The sequence below is a fragment of the Muscardinus avellanarius genome (assembly GCF_963383645.1).
Source record: "Muscardinus avellanarius genome assembly, chromosome: 3".
NCBI classification, from domain to species: Eukaryota; Metazoa; Chordata; class Mammalia; order Rodentia; family Gliridae; genus Muscardinus; species Muscardinus avellanarius.
This window is the reverse complement of record NC_137788.1, coordinates 104812734-104835914: the sequence shown is the minus strand read 5'-3', so window position 1 is coordinate 104835914 and position 23181 is coordinate 104812734. Positions and strand designations below refer to the sequence as shown.

The following is a 23181-nucleotide window of genomic DNA, read 5'->3' as shown; positions in this document are numbered from 1 at the left end:
CTATGTAAGGTATCTGGGGCTTGGCCTCCGAGTCTCCCTGCCTGGCTCTTACTCCACGCGCATGTGAGCTGGGCTCTTTGTCCTGAGCCCAAGATCACACAGCTCTCAGGACCCAAGGAGGTCAGGAGAGCTAGAGTCTCTCTGCTCACTGCTGGGCTGAGCAAAGGCCCTAAGAGTCTCCCATCGTCTCTCCTGCACACGCAATTTGGGGGAAGGAGAAACAAAACTCTTTCCAATGAAGAGAACACACCTGCTTGTCGTGGGGGTCTATCTGCTGTCCTCTTGCAGGGCAGAGGAGGGACTCAACTTCCCCACGTATGATGGGAAGGACCGAGTGGTGAGTCTTTCTGAGAAGAACTTCAAGCAGATTTTGAAGAAGTACGACCTGCTCTGCCTCTTCTACCATGGGCCAGTGTCTTCAGATAAAATCGCACAAAAACAGTTCCAACTGAAAGAGATCGTGCTGGAGGTGAGTGCGGGCGGGCTGACCACCAGCCTTAGTGAGCTGGAGGGATGCTGTCCTCAGCCAGGGGCTGGGGCGTGGGGACGAGGGCAGAGAATGGTCTGCTGCATCTTAGTCTCACGTAAATCAAAGATTTTCTTGTTGCAAAGCTGGGGTGGGTGCAAGGGAAGGGAAGGAGGGTCTACACTGAAGGTGGAGGGAACAAGCGTGTTGCGTGGCCATGGGTCAGGTCTAATGTCACGACAGGTCCCCGTGATTCTTCACGGGTTGTCACCCCATCCCCTGTTCTCTGAGAGAGGGTTCAGACTTGGCTGATGTGAAACTTGGGGGGCTACTTGTGGGTTTCCTGTGTGCTGCTCCCCTACTTTGCCCTCTCAAGTCTCCTCGTGATCCAAGAGGAAGAAGGGCCACCTGGCCTGGCCTCTCCTCCAGGGTCAGATGGAGAATATGCTGAGGGGTTTCCATTCGCTTTCCGTCAGCATCACAGAGTATAGATGTGTGATCGTCTGAGCTGCACATTTGTTATGGGGATTTTCGTTTTCTCTGGAAGTTCTTGGTGTGAGCTCAGGGCATATGCTGAAGTCACTTCTTATTTTATCTGCATTACGTGGTCCGTTGGTGAGCTGGCACTGGGTCCATTTCTAATCCTTTGTGGGAGCCCCTGGAACTGTTCCCGCCATCCCCCTGGACAGCTGAGGAGACTTCTTACCCTTTAGGAACACCTGTGCCACCCGGAGTCCTAGCAGGAGCAAATGCCTTTCCTAGCCTCCAGGCTCAGCTCAGTGTAAATTCGCAGAAGGGGCTGTTTGAGAATTCCAGAGTTTATTAGCACAGCCAGAGAACTCAGGTTAATCAAATAGAATTAACATAGAAAACCCACATGGATTTAAATGATCAAAAAAGTAACTATGATAAAATTCAGCAAAACCATCGTGAATATAGGAAAATAACTTTGATGTTTGAGAAAACACTTCAGAATCACAAGTGCCTCCTGCTCCATCGAGAGCTCTGGTGTTTAAAAAAATATTACCACTACCATTTTATTTTGTTCTCAGGCTCTACCCTGGGGGCTGGACATGGCTGCTTGGTTCTCTCTGTGGTTTGTGGAGGTGAAGAGAAAGCAGGGATGGTGATTGGTCTTTGTACTGTAGAAATGGGAGAATTGTGGGCTGGAAAAGAACAGGAGAGAGAGCAGAGCTGGTGCTTAACCTGTGAACTCAGCTCTTAGGCCATTGTCTCCACCTCCAACTGCCTCACTCACCAAGACACATGTTTATGAGCAAATTAATTGAGAACAGAAGGATTCTACTCCATATGATCATGATTGTCCAGTTAGCCTAGAACACAAAAAGAATGTCTAGGTGGGGCTAGATATTCTTTGATAATGATTTCCTATCATATTCAATTGTGTGTATGGATACATAATTTACACACACACACACACACACACACACACACACACACACACACACACGTATAGCTCTCCAAAGACTAAGTTCTAGGCCCTCAAGCAAAATCATGAGAGGGGTCCTCCCCTGGGCTTTCCATCCTTCCAGATATCTTTGAATCAAGACTGCACCTTCCTGCATGGGCGGTGGGCCTGGGAGAGGCTGATGAGGGAGACTCACTACAGGAGCTAGCTAGCCTGCTGCCCCGCGGCTCCAGAGCAGGAGTGGGGTATACAACTTTTTGCCAGGAGCTCTAGAGTTAATTTCTGGCTCTGCCTCTGGTAGGCACATGACTCCAGGCAGGTTTCTTAATTTCTTGGCGCCCTTTCTTCTATTGCTGTGGTTGTTGTTTTGAGGGTTGAAGCCAGGGTAGTTCTACCTCTGAGCTACATTTCCAGCCTTTTTATGTATTTTTTTTTAAGTTTGAAACAGAGTCTCATTAAGTTGCTGAGGGCCTTGCTAAATTGCTGTGGCTGGTCTCAAACCTGAGATTTTCCTGTGTTGGCCTCCCTAGTACTGGGATTATAGGCATGCACCACTGTACCTGGCTTGGGGCCCCATTTTCTTATCTAGAAATATGGAAAACTTAATAACAATGATATCATAACATGGTAACTATAATAACCATAGGCCTCTATGGGAGGGTTAATAATTACTGTGTGCAGGGACCGTTCAAAGCACTCTTTATGTGTCAGGTGAGTTAATCCTTATAATGATTCAATGACCTGATTGCATTTCCTATCCCCATTTTACAGATAGGAAAATAGACACAGACGTTAGGCCCTATTGTCTAACATCATACCACTAGTGCAGGTGAAGGTGTCTTAGCCCTGCATGGACCTCCTCCTGCAGCCTGTGGGGCAGTGTACAGGAGCTGCTATATACCCTGCCTAGGATAATTTCAAGCATCTTTCATTTTGTGTGCATGGCACTGGAAATTGAACCCAAGAATATTCTACCTCCTAGCTAAACCCCCAGTCCTATTTATTTTTATTTTAAAATAGGGGCTCACCAGGGCTTGGTGGCACACACTTGTAATCCTAGCATTTGAGAGGCTGAGACAGGAGGATCCAGGTTCGAGGAAAGCCTCAGCTACTTAGTGAGACTCTGTTTCAAAATAAAGAATAAAAAAATAGGTCTGGGGGTGTACCTCAGAGGTAGAATGCCCCTGGGTTCCATCCCCAGTACAAAAAACAAACAAACAAACAAACAACAACAACAACAACAAAAAAAACCCAGGGGCTTTCTAGGTTGATGAGAGTCTCACTACTTGCTGAGGCCGTACTCAAACCTGTGATCCTCCTATCTCAGCCCCCCAAGTACTGGGATTACAAGAGTGGGCCACCATGCCTGGCATCAAGCATTTCCCTTGAACAGAGTTGGTAGGCCCCAGTCCTGGGCCCAGTGATGCCGGCTGTGTCACCCTCTAAGGCAGGGCGGTGGCCAGAGCTCCCTGATAAGGGTGGGAATGAGGGAGGGGCATCCCTTTGTGAGATCCTGCAAGGAGCAGGCTCTGCATTATAGAATCCAGGACAAAAATGGCTCCAGAAATACCATGGGTGAAATGACAGAGGATATATTAGCCTTTAGGTTTTCTTCTTGGTCAAAATAACCATTTATCCTCTGATCCCCCGAATCCTAAACTTACACTAAGGAAGATGGTCTTCCAGTTAGAGCACTGTGGATGCTGGGCCGGTGGAGGGGAGGTTGGAGGCAGAGTCCAGTCCACAGGCTGTGTGGTCTCAGAGCCACCAGAGAGCCGGGGCTCCTTTCCTCCTGGAGTTTAAGGTAGCTTCCCGTGATGTTACTGGCCCCCAGTCTGACTCAGACACACAAAATGTCCAAGCACAAGTTTCATGGGATGGAACTTGCCATTACTTGAGGGAATGTTTGGATTTAATTTTTTTTCCTCCAAATTTTTGTCTGTTCTATTCTATTTCACCTAAAACATGAATCCACATCCTTGTCAGCCTTTATTATTGTTTGTATTCTTGATGATTGTCATCCTAACTGGAGTTAGATTTACACTGTAGTTTTGATTTACATTTTTTCTGATTGCTAATGATGTTGAACATTTGAATATATTTATTGTCATTTGTATTTTGCCTTTTTTGTGGTGGTACTTGAGTTTGAATTCAGAATCGTTCTATCTCTGAGCTACACCACAAGCCTGATTTTATTTTATTTTTATTTCTTATTTTTTATTTTTTTGGTGGTACCGGGGTTCCTGGAAGCCCTTCTACCTCCGGGCTACACTCCCAGACCTATTTTTACATTTTTTTGCCTCCCAAGCGCGGGGATTACAAGCGTGCGCCACCATGCCCGGCCTATTTTTTTTTTTGGGGGGGGTGGTACTGGGGTTCCTGGAAGCCCTTCTACCTTTGGGCTACACTCCCAGACCTATTTTTTTTTTTTTAATAATTTTGAAACAGGGTCTCGTAAGCCAGCGTGGCTGGCTTTGAACCTGTGCGAACCTGCGCGACCCTCCTGTCTCCGCCTCCCAAGCGCGGGGATTACAAGCGTGAGCCACCACGCCTGGCGTGTTGCTGAGATCTTGAACCTGCAATCCTTTCTCAACCTTCCAAGCACTAGGATTACAAGAGTGTGCCACTACACCCAGCTGTACTTGGTGTTTGAGAAGTTTCTATTCAGTTCTTTGGCATCATTCCAACAGAATTAAAGTCAGAATATTATAGTGATACATGCACACTGCTGTTTATAGCAGCACAATTCACAACAGCCAAGTAACGGAACCAACCTCGGTGTCCTTTAACAGATGAATGGATAAAGAAAATGTAGTGTATACACACAATGGAATTTTACTCAGCCTTAAAGAAGAACAAAATTATATCATCTGCAGGAGAATAATAGGGCACAATAGAGAATATTATTCTAAGTAAGATCAGCCAATCTAAGAAAGTCAAGGGTCATATATTTTCTCTCATATGTGGAAGCTAAGAGACCAGAGGAAACAAAAGGGCCTTCAGGTAAGTGAGAAGAGAGACCAGCTCAAATTCAGTGGAAAGTGGAAGGGGATTCGAGGAGGGAAGAGGAAAGAGGGTTGAGGAAGGAAACAGTTCAGACAATGCTATGTCTGTACATGCAGGCATCACTACCAACCTCACTAACGGTGGGGGACGGGGCGGGCTGCAAAGGGAAGTGCATCGAGCGCTGTGTGCATGTGTGTTGGTGTCCCTTTGTTTTTTTTAATCTTAGAGCAGAGGAATTTATAGCTTTATTGGACATTGATTTGTTTCCTCTCAGCCACAAAGAGAAAAAGACCCAAACAAAAGCCCCTACATTTTCTTGTATAACTTAAAAACATTATATTATTACTACATATACTTCAATAAATCTTAATCTATAAAGCACATTTCTTATAATTGTTATCTGAAAATCTATAGACAAGCTCCATTCTGCCTCCCTTCTCCACCAGCTGGCCTTGCATTTATTATTATGCTTTTTAACAGGCGCATGCAAATCTCACCTTCAACCTTAAAATTTGTTCCAAGCACCAGATATAACCCAAAAATCTAAAACCATAAAATATTTGGATTTGTATGGATAATTTTCCATACAATGATGCCCATTTATATAAAAAGCCTCTTCTCATATTCAATATTTTAACTTCCAGAATTTTCTACTAAACAGTAGAACCACAGTACTTGGGATTCTCAGCCAAGGGGTATATAATCCTACTACTACAATGTGTTGGTATCACTTTAAACCTCACTATGCTGTATAATTACAGTACATTAATACAAGTATTTTTAAAGGAAGCTTAGCAGGGAAAAAAAGTGCATAAAACATCACCAAGAGACACCAAATTCAAATCCTGGCCAGGACGTAGCTCCCAAGGGCCCCAGGGAAGGTGCATGGGACACAGTTCTTCACCTGCTTGTTGAATGAGCAAACGAAATGTTCAAACTCAGAAGAAACTTGAGAATCATCTAGATTGTTCTGAACCTCTCATTTCATAGATATGGCCTTGACTTAAATAGCTGGTAGGCCTAATCTCTAGTTGGGCCCTCTTTATCAACAAAATAGCACATACTCACTTAGAAATTTCAGAGTATGTCAGAGAAGATAAAGGAGTCCATAAAAATAACCACCGAGAAGTAAACATGTGTGATGTTCTGATAGTTCCTTTCCAGTGTTTTGATGCCTAAACATATACTTTTCAATTATTGCTATATAATTTATACAGTTTTGTTCTGCCACTTTTATTTTTTTGTATTATGAATATTCCAGTGTTATTACATAGTTTTATATTCTTTGTAAACATAATGTAAACTGGAATAGTATTCAATTTTACCTGGTTTTGGATCCTGACACAATTTTCAGGGTTTTAAAAATCTCTATTTAAGCCGGGTGTGGTGGCGCACGCTTGTAATCCCTGAGCTGAGACAGGAGGATCGCGCAGGTTCGAAGCCAGCCTCAGCTACTTAGTGAGGCTCTCAGCAACTTAGTGAGACCCTGTTTCCAAAAAATATATAAAATAGGTCTGGGAGTATATCCCGAAGGTAGAAAGCCTCTGGGTTCCACCCCTAGTACCAAAAAATAAATAAAATAAAAAATAAAAAAAAATCTCTATTTAGGTTTTTGTCATTTTAATGAGCATTTCTTTGATTTCTAGATAGATTTTTCATAAAATTATTTGCAGTTTGTATTTTTTCTCTTCCATAAATTATTTTTTATTCCTTTTCTCATTTTTTCTACTGAAGTGTTAACAAAAGTTAAAATTGGACTTGCATTATAATGTGAGACTATAAAGCACCAATAAAAACATATTAAAAAATAAAAAAGGACTTTACAATTTTGCATGCTGTCTCTTACAGCTTTGGCCAGGACACCAAGTTGAGTCACACCTCAGAGGCCAACTACTACTATTAGCATTACTCAAAGACACAGGAGTGGGATAGGGCTTCCTCCTTGCTTCTTTGTTTTCTGATTCTTTCTTCTCGAAGCTGTTGTGCAGGCTTCTGCTCTTGTTCTATAAATATTACCAGAAAAAGTCCTCCCCCGGGCCAGTCTCCCCCCAGGTTGGAACGCTCGAGAGACAGTCACTCCCAATAGGTGTCCCAATCACGCAGCCCTGTGCTCGATTCCCAAGCAAGCAGCCTCTACATTCGGACCCCCATCTGTGAAATAGAACTGTGTAGTCCTGAGGAATGAGCGAGGCTGCTTGACAAGAGCTGGGGCTGAGAGTGTGTTGCCAGGTTGCTCACTGGCAGACAGCAGAGCCCTAGAGAGGGACGGTTACCCACCAGCACAGACTTTTGATGTTCTCATGATCAGCAGCCCTCCATTCTCCAAGGCTCTGCCGAGCCTGTGTCCATGCATCCCACACGCTTCTCAACACCCTTTATTCAATGAGACCCTTACCCATGTTCAGCCGTGGTTCTGTCTCCCTCCCTCTGAGAGGTGCTTTTGATTCTCTTCTCACTTCTAACTCCTTCCAACTTGTTCTTTCTCCCCATGGAGACACGTGTTACGAGTCCTCTCTCCAGACTGTCAACTTCCTGAAATCAAAACAAACCTGATAATAGGGGAAGAGAAATTTCGGCAACCCCAATACCTGAATCAATTTCACATTCGGCCAAGCTGATTAAGAAACTGCATGTGACTCAAAAATACAACTGAGCGAACAAACTGATCTCATGAAAAAGCCAGAAGGCGACCCAGCTGGCCATGAGTAGCAACATGGTGTCCATGGGCCGAGCTCCCAGGGGTCTGGGAATGACATTGCCACCTGCTGAACACCTCGCCCGGGGACAGGGAACCCTCTTCCCCTCCTACCTCCTCACAGATCTTATCCTCAATGCCAAAGCCCATGTCCAGTCTTTATACCACTTCACTGTTGGGAAAGAAGGGAGTAAAACAACAAATAGCTGGTGGGGTTTTCAATTTATACAGAAATAATTTTATAGTCATTTACATCTTACCCAGAGGGAAAGGATACATGCATGGATCTGAGACCTCAGTTTGGGGCTCTCTGGACACCTTCCATGTCATGTTCACATAGATCAATGTAAAGCTGATGCTGGTAACTGAGTATGTTTGTCTGGGGTGGGGATGGGAGATGAGGAAGGACTCAGTAGACCAACCTCTAACACTTCTGAGGATTGAGGAAAGTCGTGGGTATTTTCTCAGGCAAGTTCATGTTTTGGAACATGAAAATAATAATGAACCCCTAAGTAGAAATATTTGTTTATCAGATATTCATTGCTCTCAGCAGACACAACAATCTTAGCATGATTAAGTGAATGTATGTATGGGTGACGAATAAACAATGATTTCCACATTGTGAATACTCAAAACTGGCTCATTTGTTTTGGACAAGTGAGGTTCCTTGGACTGGCAGGAATCCTGGGGTTGTTACACAAAGATAAGTGCATCATCTTGGTAGCTGAGTAAAGGATTGGCCCGTTGCTCTGGTTGCTTCTCAACAGTCTGCAGTTAGAATTTGAGATCTAGGATTTCTCCTCTGTCCCCTCTGTTGGGACATCTGCTCTTTCTGCTTAAGAAGGTCCCATTTTAGTTCACCACAGAGGAGCTGTGGGGATAGCAGGACCTTCCCAGGGCCTCTATCCTAATCCCCCTTGGGTATTAAGTAGCCAAACTACTACCTTAAAATAATTGGAAACAGCTTATCCACAGCAAAAATGATTGCTCTTAGGACTAATTTTCCAGTGCTGGGATGCAAATAACATTCCAATAATTTGTAGATGGTGATTCTAGCACAGATTATCCATCAAGTCCTATAGGAAAGAGCGAGGCTGATTCCCTCACCCACAGAAGAACCTGGAGGCAGAAACCCATGTACTCTCGGCCTCTGGGTTCTGCAGCTGTTAGAAGAGTCCTCCCATGTTACTGTTCTCAGTATGCCAGGGACCTTCACTGCCCCTTTTCTGTGCAGGTCTCAGTTCCTCACTGATCTGTGTATCAGTGAAAGGGAAATTTTTTTTTCCCCTTCCCAACTTCTTTTTTTTTTTTTAATCGGTGCACTGTATTCATACATCATAGTGTGATACAAACTTTTGTAGACATACATGCACACATCGCCCAGTCAGCCCCCACCCGATCCCCACCCCATTCTTTCCCCATCCCTCCCTCCCATGCTTGGCTTAGTGGTTGACATCTAGTATTATAGCAATTTATCCAAAATTAAAAATGATAATCTCACATAACAGTTTCATTTGTCTGATACCAAGCTTTTGATGACGTAAAGATAACATTTCAATATTTCTTTTTACTTTCTTTCTTACCAGAGAATATTTTTTTCTATTTTTTTAAGGTGAAACTACCATATATTTATATATTTATTTTTCAGAAAAAAACTCTATCCTAATATGGAATATGGACTCTAGATACCCAAAACGATCTTGAAAAAGAACAAAGCTAGAAGATATATATTTTCTGATTTCAAACAATATAAAGCTACAATAATTGAAACAGTATAGTACTATTCTAAAGGCAGATATATAAACCATTGGAGTTAAATAAAAGCCTAGAGCTAAATTCTTCCCTATATTGTCAAGTTATTTTTGACAAGGTTTCCACGAACATTTGGTAGTAGAAATAATAATATTTTAACTAAATATTGTTGAAACATAATAATTACATGGAAAAGAATAAAGTTGGACCCTTACCTAATCCCATATACAAATATTAACTCAAAATAGATAAAAGACCTAAATATAAATCTTAAGACTATAAACTTTTAGGAGAAAATCTGGGTCATAAAACCCTACAACACTGAAATTGGCAGTGATTTCTTGGATATGATTTCAATGGCACAGGCAACAGAAGAGTATACAAACTCCCTAAAAAAAATATTGTATATCCAAAGACAATGTAAACAGAGTTAAAAGTTACTAATAGAATGGCATAAAATATTTCCAAATGCTATATCTGAAGGTATATTAATATTCCAACTAGAAATCCTAAAAATTAACAACAATAAAGGCAAACAATACCATTTAGAGATAGGTAAAAGACTAACATAAGTAATGAATCTCCACAGATAACCAATCTTAGTTGACTGTTGGATGGAAACTCTTGTTTCTCTGGTTCTGGTGTGTGTTACCTATTTCTTCTGTGTAGTTAATCTCTTTGAGTATTTTCTCTAGTGCTGGTTTTGAAGACAAAAATTCCTTCAGTTTCTGTTTGTCATGGAAGCTTCTTATTTCTCCATCTAATTTGATAGAAAGTTTTGCTGGGTAGGAAATTTTTGGCTGGAAGTTGTTTTCTTTCAGAGTTTGGAATATGTTACTCCAAGCCCTTCTGGCTCTCATGACTTGGTTTGGGAAGTCTGGAGTGATTCTAATTGGCTTGCCTCTGAATGTCACTTGGCCCTTTGTTTTTGTTGCCTTTAAGATTCTCTGCTTGGCTTCCACATTGGTCATTTTGACAATTATGTGGCGTGGGGATCCTCTTCTCCGATCCTGTCTAAAGGGAGTTCTATAAGTTTCCTGGACCTGTGTATCAACCTCTTGCTCTATGTTTGGAAAATTTTCTGCTATTACTTCCTTGAAGAGATTGTTGATCCCTTTGGTTTCACTTTCTTTTCCCTCCTCTATTCCAATTATTCTTAGGTTAGCTCTCTTAAAATGGGCCCATATTTCTTCAATATCAGATTCCTGCTGTTGGATATTATTTTCTAGATTAGAAACTATGCGTTCATTTTTGGAATGATCATCTTCTAAGAGCGAGATTCTGTTCTCCATGTGGTCTAATCGGTTGTTTGTGCTTTGAATTGAGGCCTTTACTTCATTAATTGCATCCTTTATCTCTTTTTGGCTCTCTCTGAGTTCTTTTTGAAGCACCTCTATTATTTCTACAGTTATTTTCCTGATTTGATTTTCTAGAAATCTCTGAATTTCTGTTTTATCAGGTTCTGATGTTGTGGGGTTGTGGGCATTCATTGCTCCATTGTTATTCCTCTTTCCCATGATTTCGGATGTTTGTGCCTTCTCTGGGTTCTTCCCTTGGGTCACTATGACTTCACTTAAGGTGTTCTGGATCTCTAGTCTGTAGTATCTCAGACCCCACTACTCCTTTACTGGGTTGTATCACAGAGTCTTTGACCCAGAGAGTCGATAGAGGCTGCTTTAGACTGTGGGGGGGTGCCAGGTTGCACGTTCTCCTATGGTGTGATATCTCTGCCACCGCCCCTCCCCCACTGGGTCAAGTCCCAGGGAGTACAGTACTGGGATTTCTCCTCTAGGGGCCACAATTTGACTCACTGTTCTTGAGTACGCAGATGTAGCTGTACTGGATTCGGTGAATTCTCTGCTGCTGCCGCCGGTGGCAATATGGCGCTGCTGCCATGCCCTCGGCCGTGAGGCTGGCGTATTTCTTCTTGGTTTTGATTTCCACTCTGAATCCATGCAGCGTGTGCTGAGCTCAGCCACTGGGAGCTTTAGATTTTACCTGCGGCGAGAAATCCCGCCTGGCTGTTCCTCAGCGGCTCACCTCGGCTTGCTGTAGCCGTCCGGTGAATTCGCCGCTACCGCCGGCAGTATGGTGCTGCTGCTGCGTCCTCGGGCATGAGGCCAGTTATCTCCTCTGTGGCTCTGAGCTCTGTTCTCAGTCCGCTTTCTCTCTGGAGCCTGGTGATTTTTTTGTTTCTCTGGTGATGGTGTTTTCTGGCTATGAAAGGCGCTGATTTTGTGGTAATGGAGATTAGTTGTTAGCGGGGCTCTTAAGCCCCGCTTTTCTCGGTCGCCATCTTCCCGGAAGTGAAAGGGAATCTTTAGCTGGGAGTGACTATAGCCTGGGAAGACCCTGCAATGTGCCCAGAATCCTTGACAAGACTCTTGTGTGCACTTTAAGATCACGGTCATCTTTGTATGTCCAACCTACAATGAGGCATCTGTGCTTGGGGAAAAAAACTGGAAGCCAGGGCCCCTGAATTCTCTCCAATTTACTCACAGTTTGATCTGGGGCAAGTAACGGAGATTCATCTCCTTATACTCGACTCTAAAGTCAACTGTGTAGGGTCTACCTCTGTGAATTAAGAAAATTCAATAAAAGCAAGCCAATAAGAATTTCATTTAAATTGTAAGAAGCTGTATAAGATATAGGAATTATTATTTTTGTTAATATCAGCTGCTGTTGAGAAAATTCACTTATTTATAATGCCTGGTAGTTTGAAATGCAGCTGGTGCTTATCAAGTCCCCTTCACTTGTCATTTGAACTTTTGAACACATTCTTAGCCCATTGCAGTAGTGCTTGGCTTTGGCTACATACTGGAAGCACCTGAGGAATTTTTAAAAACGCCGATGCCTGAATCTCATTCCCCCGGATACTGCTATAACTGGTCATTTGTAAGGGCTGATGTCCAGATACTACAATTTTAAGAGCTCACTAAGTGATTCTAATGTGAGGCCAAGTTTGAGGCCAACTTGAGCCTTGATGCTCAAAGTGTAGAGCTCAGATCAATGGCAACAGCCTGGCCCAAGAGCATGCTAACAGTGAAGGTCCCATCCTAGGATCGGAACCTACATTTTTAAAAATTTTATTTATTTATTTTTAAAATTTTTATTGGTGCATTGTAATCATACATCACATTGGAATACAAGACTTGAGAGGATATACAAGCACACATCATTCAATTAGCCCTCATCCAGTACCCATCCCATTCCCTCCCCCTCCCTCGATCCCATGCTTGATTGGTGATTATCTTTGATACATTTGTTTACGTACCTCCTGAGTTTTAAAGAGGTGGAACCTACATTTAAATGAGCTACCCAGGTGGTGAGTATGTACATTTAAGCTAAAAAAGTGCTGTGCAGGTCTATAGAGTTGGAGAAAAATTTCCAGATGTCTAGGTCATGTTGGGCCTGTTTGACCTTTGGCCTATAGAGTCCTCTGAGTGACATTGGATCTGTCAGTATAGCTCTGATTTGGAAGACTACTGGGATGTTAAAATGAGTCTGGGGGTGAAGGGATTAGAGTCTGTTTTAGGACTCAGCTAGGCTTCCAAGAGTTCTCCCATTGAACTCTAGTTCACAGTCAGTAATTACTATGTGAGGCCTCCTTGGAAGGGAACAATCTGGACACTCAAGAATCCTCACCTTCTTTGAGAGCTTTCCCATCAAATTCCCTGGTTTTCTAAGTTCCCTTAGGTCAGGGTCTAGGATTCACGTTAGAAAAGGGAAGACACACATCTGTTGGGTTTTTGGGTCATATGACCCCTTTCCCCAAAATAGATGACAGATCTGAGAAGCTTGGAGTTTGATGGATGTGAGGAACTGAGATATTATTATGCTTCATGGGAAGCATTGGTATGGGGAAGTTTCCCAGAGTAAACTGTGAGTGGTCTATCATGTGAAACAACATCTTGTGAATGCCCAAATGGAAATATTCATTCTTTCATTCATTCATAAAATATTCCTCTTACAAGGATGCAGATGGCTTGGCCCCAGATAGCTCGGATATTCCTCTTTCGTAGATGAGTAGTCAGTTTCTTTAGGTCTATACTTCAGTGTCACCCCATCAGAGACATTCCTGACCTTCCTGACCATCTGTATAAATCGCACTCTCCAAGACTTCTTTTTTTTCCCATTAGTACTTGAGTGACATGCTGCACCTACTACAGAATCCCAAATCCACAAAGGTAAAGACTTAGTTCCATTCCTTGTGTACCCCAGCTCCAAGATCAAGGTCTGACTCAGTAGGTATGTTGAAAGACTATTAAATGAGCAGAAGAGGAGAAAGGAAAAGGTAAATAATGCTTATCATGAACTTATAAACTGGGCTTAGTATGGTTGCTTTATGTATGATTTTTTAATTTAATTTTTATAATATTATTATGTTGTAGAGAATTTGGACCATAGAGTTCAGTAAAAAGTGACCCAAATGACCAAACTATAAAGTAGCAGAGCGCGATGCAGGATTTGAACCCGTGCCTCACTGTTCCTAAATGGCACGTTTCTTTCACTACACCAAGGAGCAAGTGAAAGGGATAGCATTGTGTTTGTAAGCAGTGCCAGTCTATGCAAAGACAAGCGACTTGACACTCTGGATTTTCACCCACATTTAGCGAGGCTAAACTGTACAACCGGAGTATCACGCACGGAGCCTAAGTGATTAGTGGGATTAAATGGACAAATGCTTAGCGTTAGCTTGAAATTTAATAAATGTTGGATGGATAGACGGGGAGAGAAGGAAAAGGCAAGAAATTATAACTACATTGCCTACATTTAAGAAATATTTCTTCTCAGTTTCTTTTTAAAATTGTGTTAAAATAAAAAATAATTAAAAGTATTCTGTATAATAGTAAAGAGTTTGAATTTATCAGATTCAGGAACCTGTATGCTACATTTGCTTAGTCCCACTAAAATATGGGTGTGTTAGCTTTTTGTTGCTGTGACAAAGTACCTGAGACAATTAACTTAAAAAGAGGAAATGTAGTTGGGCGTGATGGTGCACCCTTGTAATCTCAGCATTTGGGAGGCTGAAAGAGGAGGATCGCGGTTCGCGGACAGCCTCAGCTACTTAGTGAGGCCCTTTGCAACTCAGTGAGACTCTGTTTCAAAATAAAAAAATAGGGCCGGGCGTGGTTGCGCACGCACGCTTGTAATCCCCGCGCTTGGGAGGCTGAGACAGGAGGATTGCAAGGTTCAAAGCCAGCCTCAGCTACTTAGTGAGGCTCTCAGCAACTTAGTGAGACCCTGTTTCCAAATAAAAATATAAAATAGGTCTGGGAGTATAGCCCAGAGGTAGAAGGCCTCTCGGTTCCACCCCCAGTACCGCCAAAATAAATAAATAAAATTAAAAATAAATAAATAAAAAATAGGGCTGCAGGGTGCAGCTCGGAGGTAGAATACCCCTGGGTTCCATTCCCAGTAACACACACACACACACACACACACACACACACACACACGAGAAATGTTTATTTTGACTCCAGCTTTTTTATTTCTGAGGTTTCAGAGGCCTCAGCCCGTGGTTGCTGGGTCCAGTCACTTCAGGCGGGAGGTGAGGCCGACATGGTGGGGAGTGTCAGGTGATGCAAGGCCGAAGCCTCAGGGTGGCCAGGAAGCAAGGAGAGGGAAGGGCCTGTGTCTCAGGATCCCCCTCGAGGGTGTCCTCTCAACGACACAACTTCTTTCACCAGTTCTTGCCTTCTAATGTTTCTACCACCTCCCACTAGCACCACAGGCTACTTAGTGAGGCTTTGGGGGGCCTCCAACCCCAAACTGTGACAGTGGGTAAAACAGATACTTTTTAAACCACAAGACTCTAGGCCCCAAGTATATACACACATGGGCAGGAACCTGCAGCCTCTATAAGGCCGACCCTGCAATCTGAACATATTTAGCACTGGCAAAGATCCCAGCAGTTGCTTTTCCAAACCCCAAGGCGAAATGGAGTCGCTGGAGTCAAGTAAGTCTACAGATGGAGTGATGTGGGAATAGTGGGCAGAGAATAGCAGCACACAGAGGATTTGCATGTTTTTTCCAACTGCTCACTGCCCAAAGATGGCACTCTCCAAACGCGCACCTGCTCCACTCTGAAAAACCAGATGAGGTCAGGCTTATTTTGGTTTGGCTTTGGGAACAAATCTTCAAGTGGAGCCTGGGCTGTCCCAAGAGAGTCTCAATCATTTTTATTTGCTTATTTTTATTTTTGGCACTGGATATAGGGGCAATCTCCTTCTAAACTACACACCCAGCTCTTTTTATTTTTTATTTTGAGTAAGGAGGCCGGGCGTGGTGGTGCATGCTTGTAATCCCAGCATTCGGGAGCCGGAGACCGGAGGATCGTGGTTTGCAGACAGCCTCAGGTACTTAGTGAGGCCCTTTGCAATTCAGTAAGACTCTGTTTCAAGAACCAAAAAGACTAAAATAGGGCTGGGGGTGTAGCTCGGAGGTAGAGGCCTGGGTTCCATCCCCCGTACTATAAAAAAAAATGAGAAAGAAAGAAAGAAAGAAAGAAAGAAAGAAAGAAAGAAAGAAAGAAAGGCGGGAGGGAGGGAAGAAAGAAAGGAAGAAAGAAAGAAAGAAAGAAAGAAAGAAAGAAAGAAAGAAAGAAAGGAAAGAAAGAAAGAGAAAAGAAAAGAAAGAGAAGAATCTTGCTAAGTTGCTGAGGCTAGTCTCGAACTTGCAATCCTCCTGTTCCAGCCTTCCAAGCACCTGGCTTACCTCACCGAGCAAGGTTCACTTTGAAACTCCAGTTCTTCCTAAAGCCCTCAAACTCTAGAGCTATTGGATGAGCTTTTGCTGCGACTTTCAGAAATGCAACTGATGCTTGGAGCAAGATGGTCAGTGAACAAGAAGTGCTATCGTAAGAGCATGGGTCAAGTTGAATGTAGTTAAAAGTTTCCTTCCCTGTGTATAATTAATAAGAAAACAAAGATTTTACAAAGTGGAAAGTTCACTATTGATTTATATATTTTAGAGCATTGAAACCTTCTCACAACTCCTAATTGAAAATCTTCCAATAAGACGGGTGTGGTGGTGCACGCTTGTAATCCCAGCTCTTGGGAGACTAAGACAGGAGGATAACACAGGTTCAAAGCCAGTCTCAGCTACTTAGTGAGGCTCTCAGCAACTTAGTGAGACCCTGTTTCCAATTAAAGTATAAAATAGGTCTAAGAGTATAGCCTGGAGGTAGAAAAGACCCTGGGTTCCACCCCCAGTACCACAAAAAAAAAAAAGAAGAAAGAAAGGAAGGAAGGAAAAAGAAAGAAAGAAAGAAAGAAAGAAAGAAAGAAAGAAAGAAAGAAAGAAATTCTCCAATAATACACCAGGCCAAATAGGATTGCAAGTCATTTTATTTTTAAGGTAGCCCTCCTCCACAAAATATACATTTTTAAAAGGGAATACAAGATACCATGAAAGTCATCATTATGAAAATGTGATAAATGTTATTATGATATAAAGCAGTAAAAGAAAAGCTAAGACATAAATTCTGCTTTATAATCATGAGAGACTTCACTTCTTTAAAATTAGCATCCAGCCTCTTGCAATCTGTGCTTTCCTGTCTGATGTGCAGCGTTTCTGAGTGGTTATCAGTTTAGCTTAGTAAATCTCTGGAATGACTTGGGCAACCTGGACAGCCAGCCACCTGCAGTAAAAGTATGTCTGAGACTTCATGCCTCTGAGACTTGCCTACTTTATAAACTGAGTGCCTTGGGCCAGCTTTATCCAAATAAGCTGCGTTTGTGTGGACAGCCACACAGGAAGATGGCCAGCATGCCATCTTGCTATGTAATGGGCTGGGCCATCCAGAGCTGCTTCTGCATGCCCACGGTGCCTGGTTCCAGGAGCTCCCTCCTGCTGCCCGCTGCCCTTAGCCAGGCAGACCTCTCCTCTCCATCTGCTGTGGGCTCGGGGGCCCAGGCAAGCCAACAGATCTCCCTCACACACTCACCGCTTCTGCCTCACATCTTCCACATACACACAGCCACTCGGATGAGGGTATCAAACAGTTACCTTGACAACAAATCATGAATGAAATGAGAACATCCCTGGACTCAGGACCAAGCGAATTTGATACAAAATGGCCAGCAGTAATAGTGCCTAACAGTGTAAGGAGCCCAGGCTTCAGGGTTAGGCCCTTCTGAGTTAGCTAGCCTGTGGCTGCAGGCAGTCACCTAACTCCCCCAGAGTTGAGTGCCTTTTCTGTAAAATATAAACCACAATATGCACCTTCCTCATGGGTGATTTGACATGTGCAAAGTGGCGGCACATCTTGGTGTTCAGTCAAGGGCTTCTCTTGGACTCACCGTGGATGAGAGCTCCAAAGCTCCAGTCGTCCAGGCAAGCTAGGCATCCGCAGCATCTGTTATCCCTGGGACATGCTTTTGCAATAACTACTTGTAGACATTTGGGGAAGTTCAGCCAAACAGCAAACAGGCTCTTTTGCTTTTTAGTGTGCATGATGGGAGAGAAAAGTCAAAGATGTTTTCACCCAGTCATTATTTTACATTTAGGGGCTCTCTTCATGTGCTAAAACACCTACTCCTTTTCCCTTTTAATAAATGAAGAGACCAACCTATGGAAGGTTAATTTAAAAAAAGATGCTCTCTCTCTCTGGCTTCAGAAAGATGCTGAATACTGGATGAGACTCCTTTCGCTGGAGAGGGGGCTACAGTGGCCTGTTGGGGTCTGGGCTGCCAGACTGCAGTCATACTACCTCCTGGACACAGACCTCCGCTGACAAAAAATTAGAAGAAGGCATGAACTAGCCCCAGTGTCAGTGAAATCCATTTTGTGTGTGTGTGTGTGTGTGTGTGTGTGGTACTGGGGTTCCTGGAAGCCTTTCTACCTCTGGGCTACACTCCCAGACCTACTTTATTTTTATTTTATTTATTTTTTATTTTTTATTTTTTGTGGTACTGGGGTTCCTGGAAGCCCTTCTACCTCCGGGCTACACTCCCAGACCTATTTTTACATTTTTATTTGGAAACAGGGTCTCCTAAGCCAGCGCGCGTGGCTGGCTTCGAACCTGCGCGATCCTCCTGTCTCTGCCTCCCAAGCGCGGGGATTACAAGCGTGCGCCACCACGCCCGGCCATTTTTAATTTTTATTTACTTATTTTCTGCTTTCATGGCGCTGAGGATAGAAGTCAAGGCCTTTTTCATGATAAGCAAGTGTTCTATCACTGAGCTATACCCTGAGCCCCAAGTATTATTTTAGGTTTTTATTTTTATTTTATTTTTTGGTGCTGGGGATCAAATACATTTTTTTTGTGTGTGTGTGCGTGTGGTACTGGGGATAGAATCCAGGGGTACTCTACCTCTGAGCTACACCCCCAGACCTTTTTTTTATTCTTTATTTTGAAATAGGGTCTCATTAAGTTGCAGAGGGCCTCACTAAGTAGCTGAGGCTGTCCACGAACTGTGATCCTCCTGTCTCAGCTTCCCAAGTACTGGAATTATAGGCGTGGACCACCATAACCGGCTCAAATACCACCATACCCGGCTCAAATACATTTTTAACAATCCCATACAATGATATTGTTAGTATAAAATGAAAAATTAAAACAAAAACTCTGGTTTCCAGGGACAGACTTCCTCAATCTGCCAGTTTGAATATCACAAAATGCTACACAAGACAGTATTGTGGCTGTTTGTTAGAGGCTGCATAGAGCAGAGGTTCTCAGCGTTTGGGCCCAGGGCCAGCCACATTGTATTACCTGGGACCTGGTCAGAAATGCATAGTGTTGGGTTCTGTCCAAGACCTGCTGAATACGAGACTCTGTGGCGGGCCTGGCAGTTTGCATTGTCACCAGCCGTCCCTCCAGGAAATGCTGATATGAGTTCACGTTTGAGAAGCACAGGCTTAGCCTGGTGGGGTTTCCTAATAGTCCATTTATATGAAATAAACATTTACTAAACACTTGCACACATGTTACTCCTGCAAGAATTAGATCTGTCTTAGATTAGAAAATTGAGGATCAGAGAAGTTGTGATCTGCTCGGTCTCCTGGCTGATGGGCAGTAGAGCCAGGATTTGGGTCCTGGTTCCTGAGGCCCTTGTGAAGGAGCAGAATGTGATGGGCGAGAGCTTGAGTTCTGGATCTACTGTGTCAGGAATCCAGTGGGGTTGTTCAAGTGCTGTGTGGCCCTGGCAAGTTGGTTAAGCTCCGTGTCTCTGTTCCTCATCTGCAAACCTCCACCTCAGGAGAGCTTTGAGAAAAGTCAGTCACATAATCCATGTAGAGGAGTTGGAGCTGCCATAACAAACACACAGTAAATGCTACTTTTATCATTGCTGTTTTACAGCCTCTGAGCCTGGTGGGGTACAGTGACAGCCCTTGGATCTCTTCTTTAGAGTTGAAAAAAAAAAAGATAGTTACCAGTCAATAAAACAATCTACAGCTCCCTTTCCCTCAAGTCTCTTTTAAGGGTCCCCTATTCCAGCCCCAAGGGGCCCCAGGATTTGCTTGATTCTCATCAAATAGCTGTTCTCTTCCCTGATCCAGCCTCTGCAGGGACACATCACGTGCCAACAGGCAGCTATACATAGCCCAGGCCCCATTCGAGGGCAGCCAAAAGGGACAGGAGATTACCGGAGATAAGCGTCAGCTCTCTGGTTTCAGGGGCGGGCACACAGTTGTTGAATAGTTTGACATGTTGCCAGATGGTATCAGGGACAGTGGGTAAAAACAGCCCTTTGGCTCTTGGCTTACATGGAAAGAGCAGGATCGCAGCCAGGGTCTTTTTAGTGACTGGCCTGAGAGACGTTCACTTTGAGTAGAGATTTCTGATGTTTCTCCTCAGATGCCTCAGTTCTTATTTTTTTTTTTTAAGACTTTTGAACGTGCAGAAAGTAGTCCCCCCCCCCCTTCCTTTAGTTAGGGAACTCCTCCTTCTTGTTTGACTTTTACCTGTAACCATGAGGGCATTGGGCTTTCTCTACAAAGGCAGTTCTTGGGAAGTGTACAAGTGAAACTTTCTTCCAATCTCTCCCTGGATTAAGGCTGATGAATCCTATGGAGGGACTGGCCTTGGAAGACGCGTGTAGGTATGTTGGATGTGCTGCCCTCTGAGGCCCGGGGCACAGTCAACGCAGCACAGGGAGGGAGCCCTCTTGCTCTCTCTGCGAGGTGCCTCCTCCTCTCAGGGGCAAACTTCTTGAACGAGTAGCCACACCTGCTGCAGCCTGTCCTCGCCACCTACTTGACTGTCTAGTGCCCGCGCCTTGGCTTCAGTCCCAGCTTTGCTCTACAAGGTCACCCGTGGCTGACCAGCTCCAACAGGAGAGACCTCATGGGGGTCCCACCCCCTTCCACTCCCTGTGGCATTTGACAAGGCCACCCACTCCTCCATGACCTTGGAGTCGCCTGGCAAGGGATCAGTTCCCTACTCTGCCCTGCAGGGAGGCTCCTCTCCGCGTACTCCCCTCCAAGATGCCGATCCTGAGGCTTTCTCATGCACTTGCCTCCCAGAGAAGTCACCCACCTTCATGCCTCCACCACTCACCCCAGCTCCATTTGCTTCCTCCCCTCCCCGCCAGCCGCAGGCAGGTGCCCCCACTCTTGGCTGGACTTCACTGCAGCTGAGTGCGTGCTGAGAAACGGCCCCTGGTCCGCCATGCCCTCCTGACGTCACTGTTGGTCCTTCACTCCCTGCAGGACCCTGGAACCATCTTGCCTCCTGCTCCCCTCTGTCCTACCTCCCTCTGTTTCCAAAACCATGGAGGAGCTACCAGGTCTGACTAGTTCCCAGCGTCTAGGTTCAACTGCACAAGTTAATGCTCACTGTCCCGCCTTAGTCTGAGTCCTTCTCCCACTCAGACCACAGGTTCAGCCTCCCGCTGGCCGCCTTCCTTCCACTCTCCTTTCCCTCTGTCTGGTCTGTGCCCTCCCATCCACCCTCTCGCGGCTCACATCAGTCACATTGTCCTTTTACACAACTTTCAAGCCAGAACTTCCAATCCCGATAGTCAAGTCTTTCTCATTGTTTTTCCCACATGCCTTAGACACAGGACTCCTTCAGCTGCCGCGGCTACGCTCTTCTCAAGTTGAATTACTTCACTCAAGTAAGCCGACCTGTTCTGCCACACCCTCTGCACATTCCCACCTCCAAACCTTTGCTTATGCCATTTATTCTTCCTGGGATGCCCTTGCTGTTCCCTCTGCTCATCCACCCATTCCTCTCTCAAGGTCTTGCTGGCCTCCCTCTTCCAAACAGCCTTCTTTTTCATTCATTAATTTATCTAAGGCACTATTTTTGTTGTTGTTTGAGATTGTCATGAAAATTTACTCTGCTCTGGTACCATGCTAGGTGCCAGACATAAGCAAGAAGAGGTGGACTGACATGGATGTGCTTATAGGTCATAACACGGACAGCTCAGAGTCAGCAATGATGAAAGTCAGTGGGTACTTACAACTGAGAAAAGAAAAGTCCAACGTGTTTGATCAAGGGTAAAGAGAGAAGCCAGTTGAGGATGGGAGTTAGGGAGTGCCCTTTGAGGAGCTGATATTTCAGTGTGGACCTCAGAGATGGTAGGAGTGGTAAAGAAATGAGGAAAGTCTTCTAGAGAGAACAAAGGGCATGTGTAAAAGAAGAGCATGTTTTTGTGACTTTGTGTGAGTTTAGAACAAGTTGTCTCCTGCAGGCAGCTGAACCTGTGCCCAGGCCTGGGGTTTGGGAGCACAGCTGAATAGGATGATCTTGTGCAAAGACCTGAGGCAGGACAGAGCTAGATGTTTAGAGGAGCTGAAGAAGAATGCAGTAAGTACAATGCACAGTGTGCCCCGGTAAGGCTGGCGCAGCACACAGACCAAAACAGGCAGGGCCTTACTGACCATGCTAGGGATTTTAGATCTATCCTGAGTGCGTGGAAATTAAATCTGCAGCACTCATCCTGGCCCACTAGACTCCATGTGATTTGACCTCCCTGCTCATGCCCTCTTTCCTTTCAAGCCACCACAGTCCTTATTTTCTTTCCTGGTGCTTGAGGTTCCTCCCTTATTAGATCACAAGTCCTTGAAGCTGACATGTATTTTATAGCTTTTTATTTCACACAGTATCTTGAATACAGTAAGTCTCCTATTAATGGCTGTTCTTTTCTCTCCATTCTGATACTTAGGTTTTGGTGTTTCTGACTTGGCACAATGTCCAGAACCCTATCCAGCTGTCATCATCTTAATAAGGAAGTCTAACATTTATTAAGTACTTACTGCATGTCAAGAACAGTGCTAGGCTCTTCACATGCATTACCTCTGTTCTTCTTTAAAACAGCTCCATGAAATCAATATTGCCATTGTCTGAAATCAACAGTAGGGTCACAGCACAGGCTTCTGACTGAGTTGGGAATCCAGGCCTCTGATACTAAGCCCTGTGCTCTTAATCACTGTGATTAATACCCATGAGCCATTCATGTAAAGATTACATCTCCTTGGACCTTACCGTTATAGAGGTATCACTCACACAGTAAATGCCTACAGAAAACAATAGAAGAGAGAGTAAATCTATACTATAAACATCCAATTCTTTACTAGTAAGTTATTCAAATTGCCTGTATCAAACTTTTTAAAAGTTCCTTTTGTATTCAAAAGAATCATCAATGGCGAAACAAATCCTAATGATTCAGGAAGGAATGAGCAGGGAGCTATATCCAGGGGCCTCACATAACCAACCAAGAAACAGCCCCAATCTGTAAGATATGATGGACAGCAGGCAAGGCTGAGAAGTAACCCATCAACCAAACAAAACCACCAGAGAAATGACTGAAATTTAACAAAAGAATATTGCAATCACATCTGAAGAGTATTCTAGGTTTCTAGGCACTTAGGAAATATTGATTC

General features: G+C 44.0%; 1 protein-coding gene across 1 annotated transcript in view; it reads left to right on the top strand.

The window, feature by feature from the left end:
* Positions 1 to 235: 235 nt before the first annotated feature.
* Positions 236 to 23181, top strand: part of CASQ2 (calsequestrin 2) — a gene marked incomplete at both ends in the record, with an annotated part of 72243 nt that continues 49297 nt past the window's right edge. Inside the window, one exon of the mRNA XM_080692016.1 lies at positions 236 to 469. Within this exon, the coding sequence (XP_080548142.1) occupies positions 236 to 469 (234 nt within the window). The remainder of the gene's footprint in view (positions 470 to 23181) is intronic.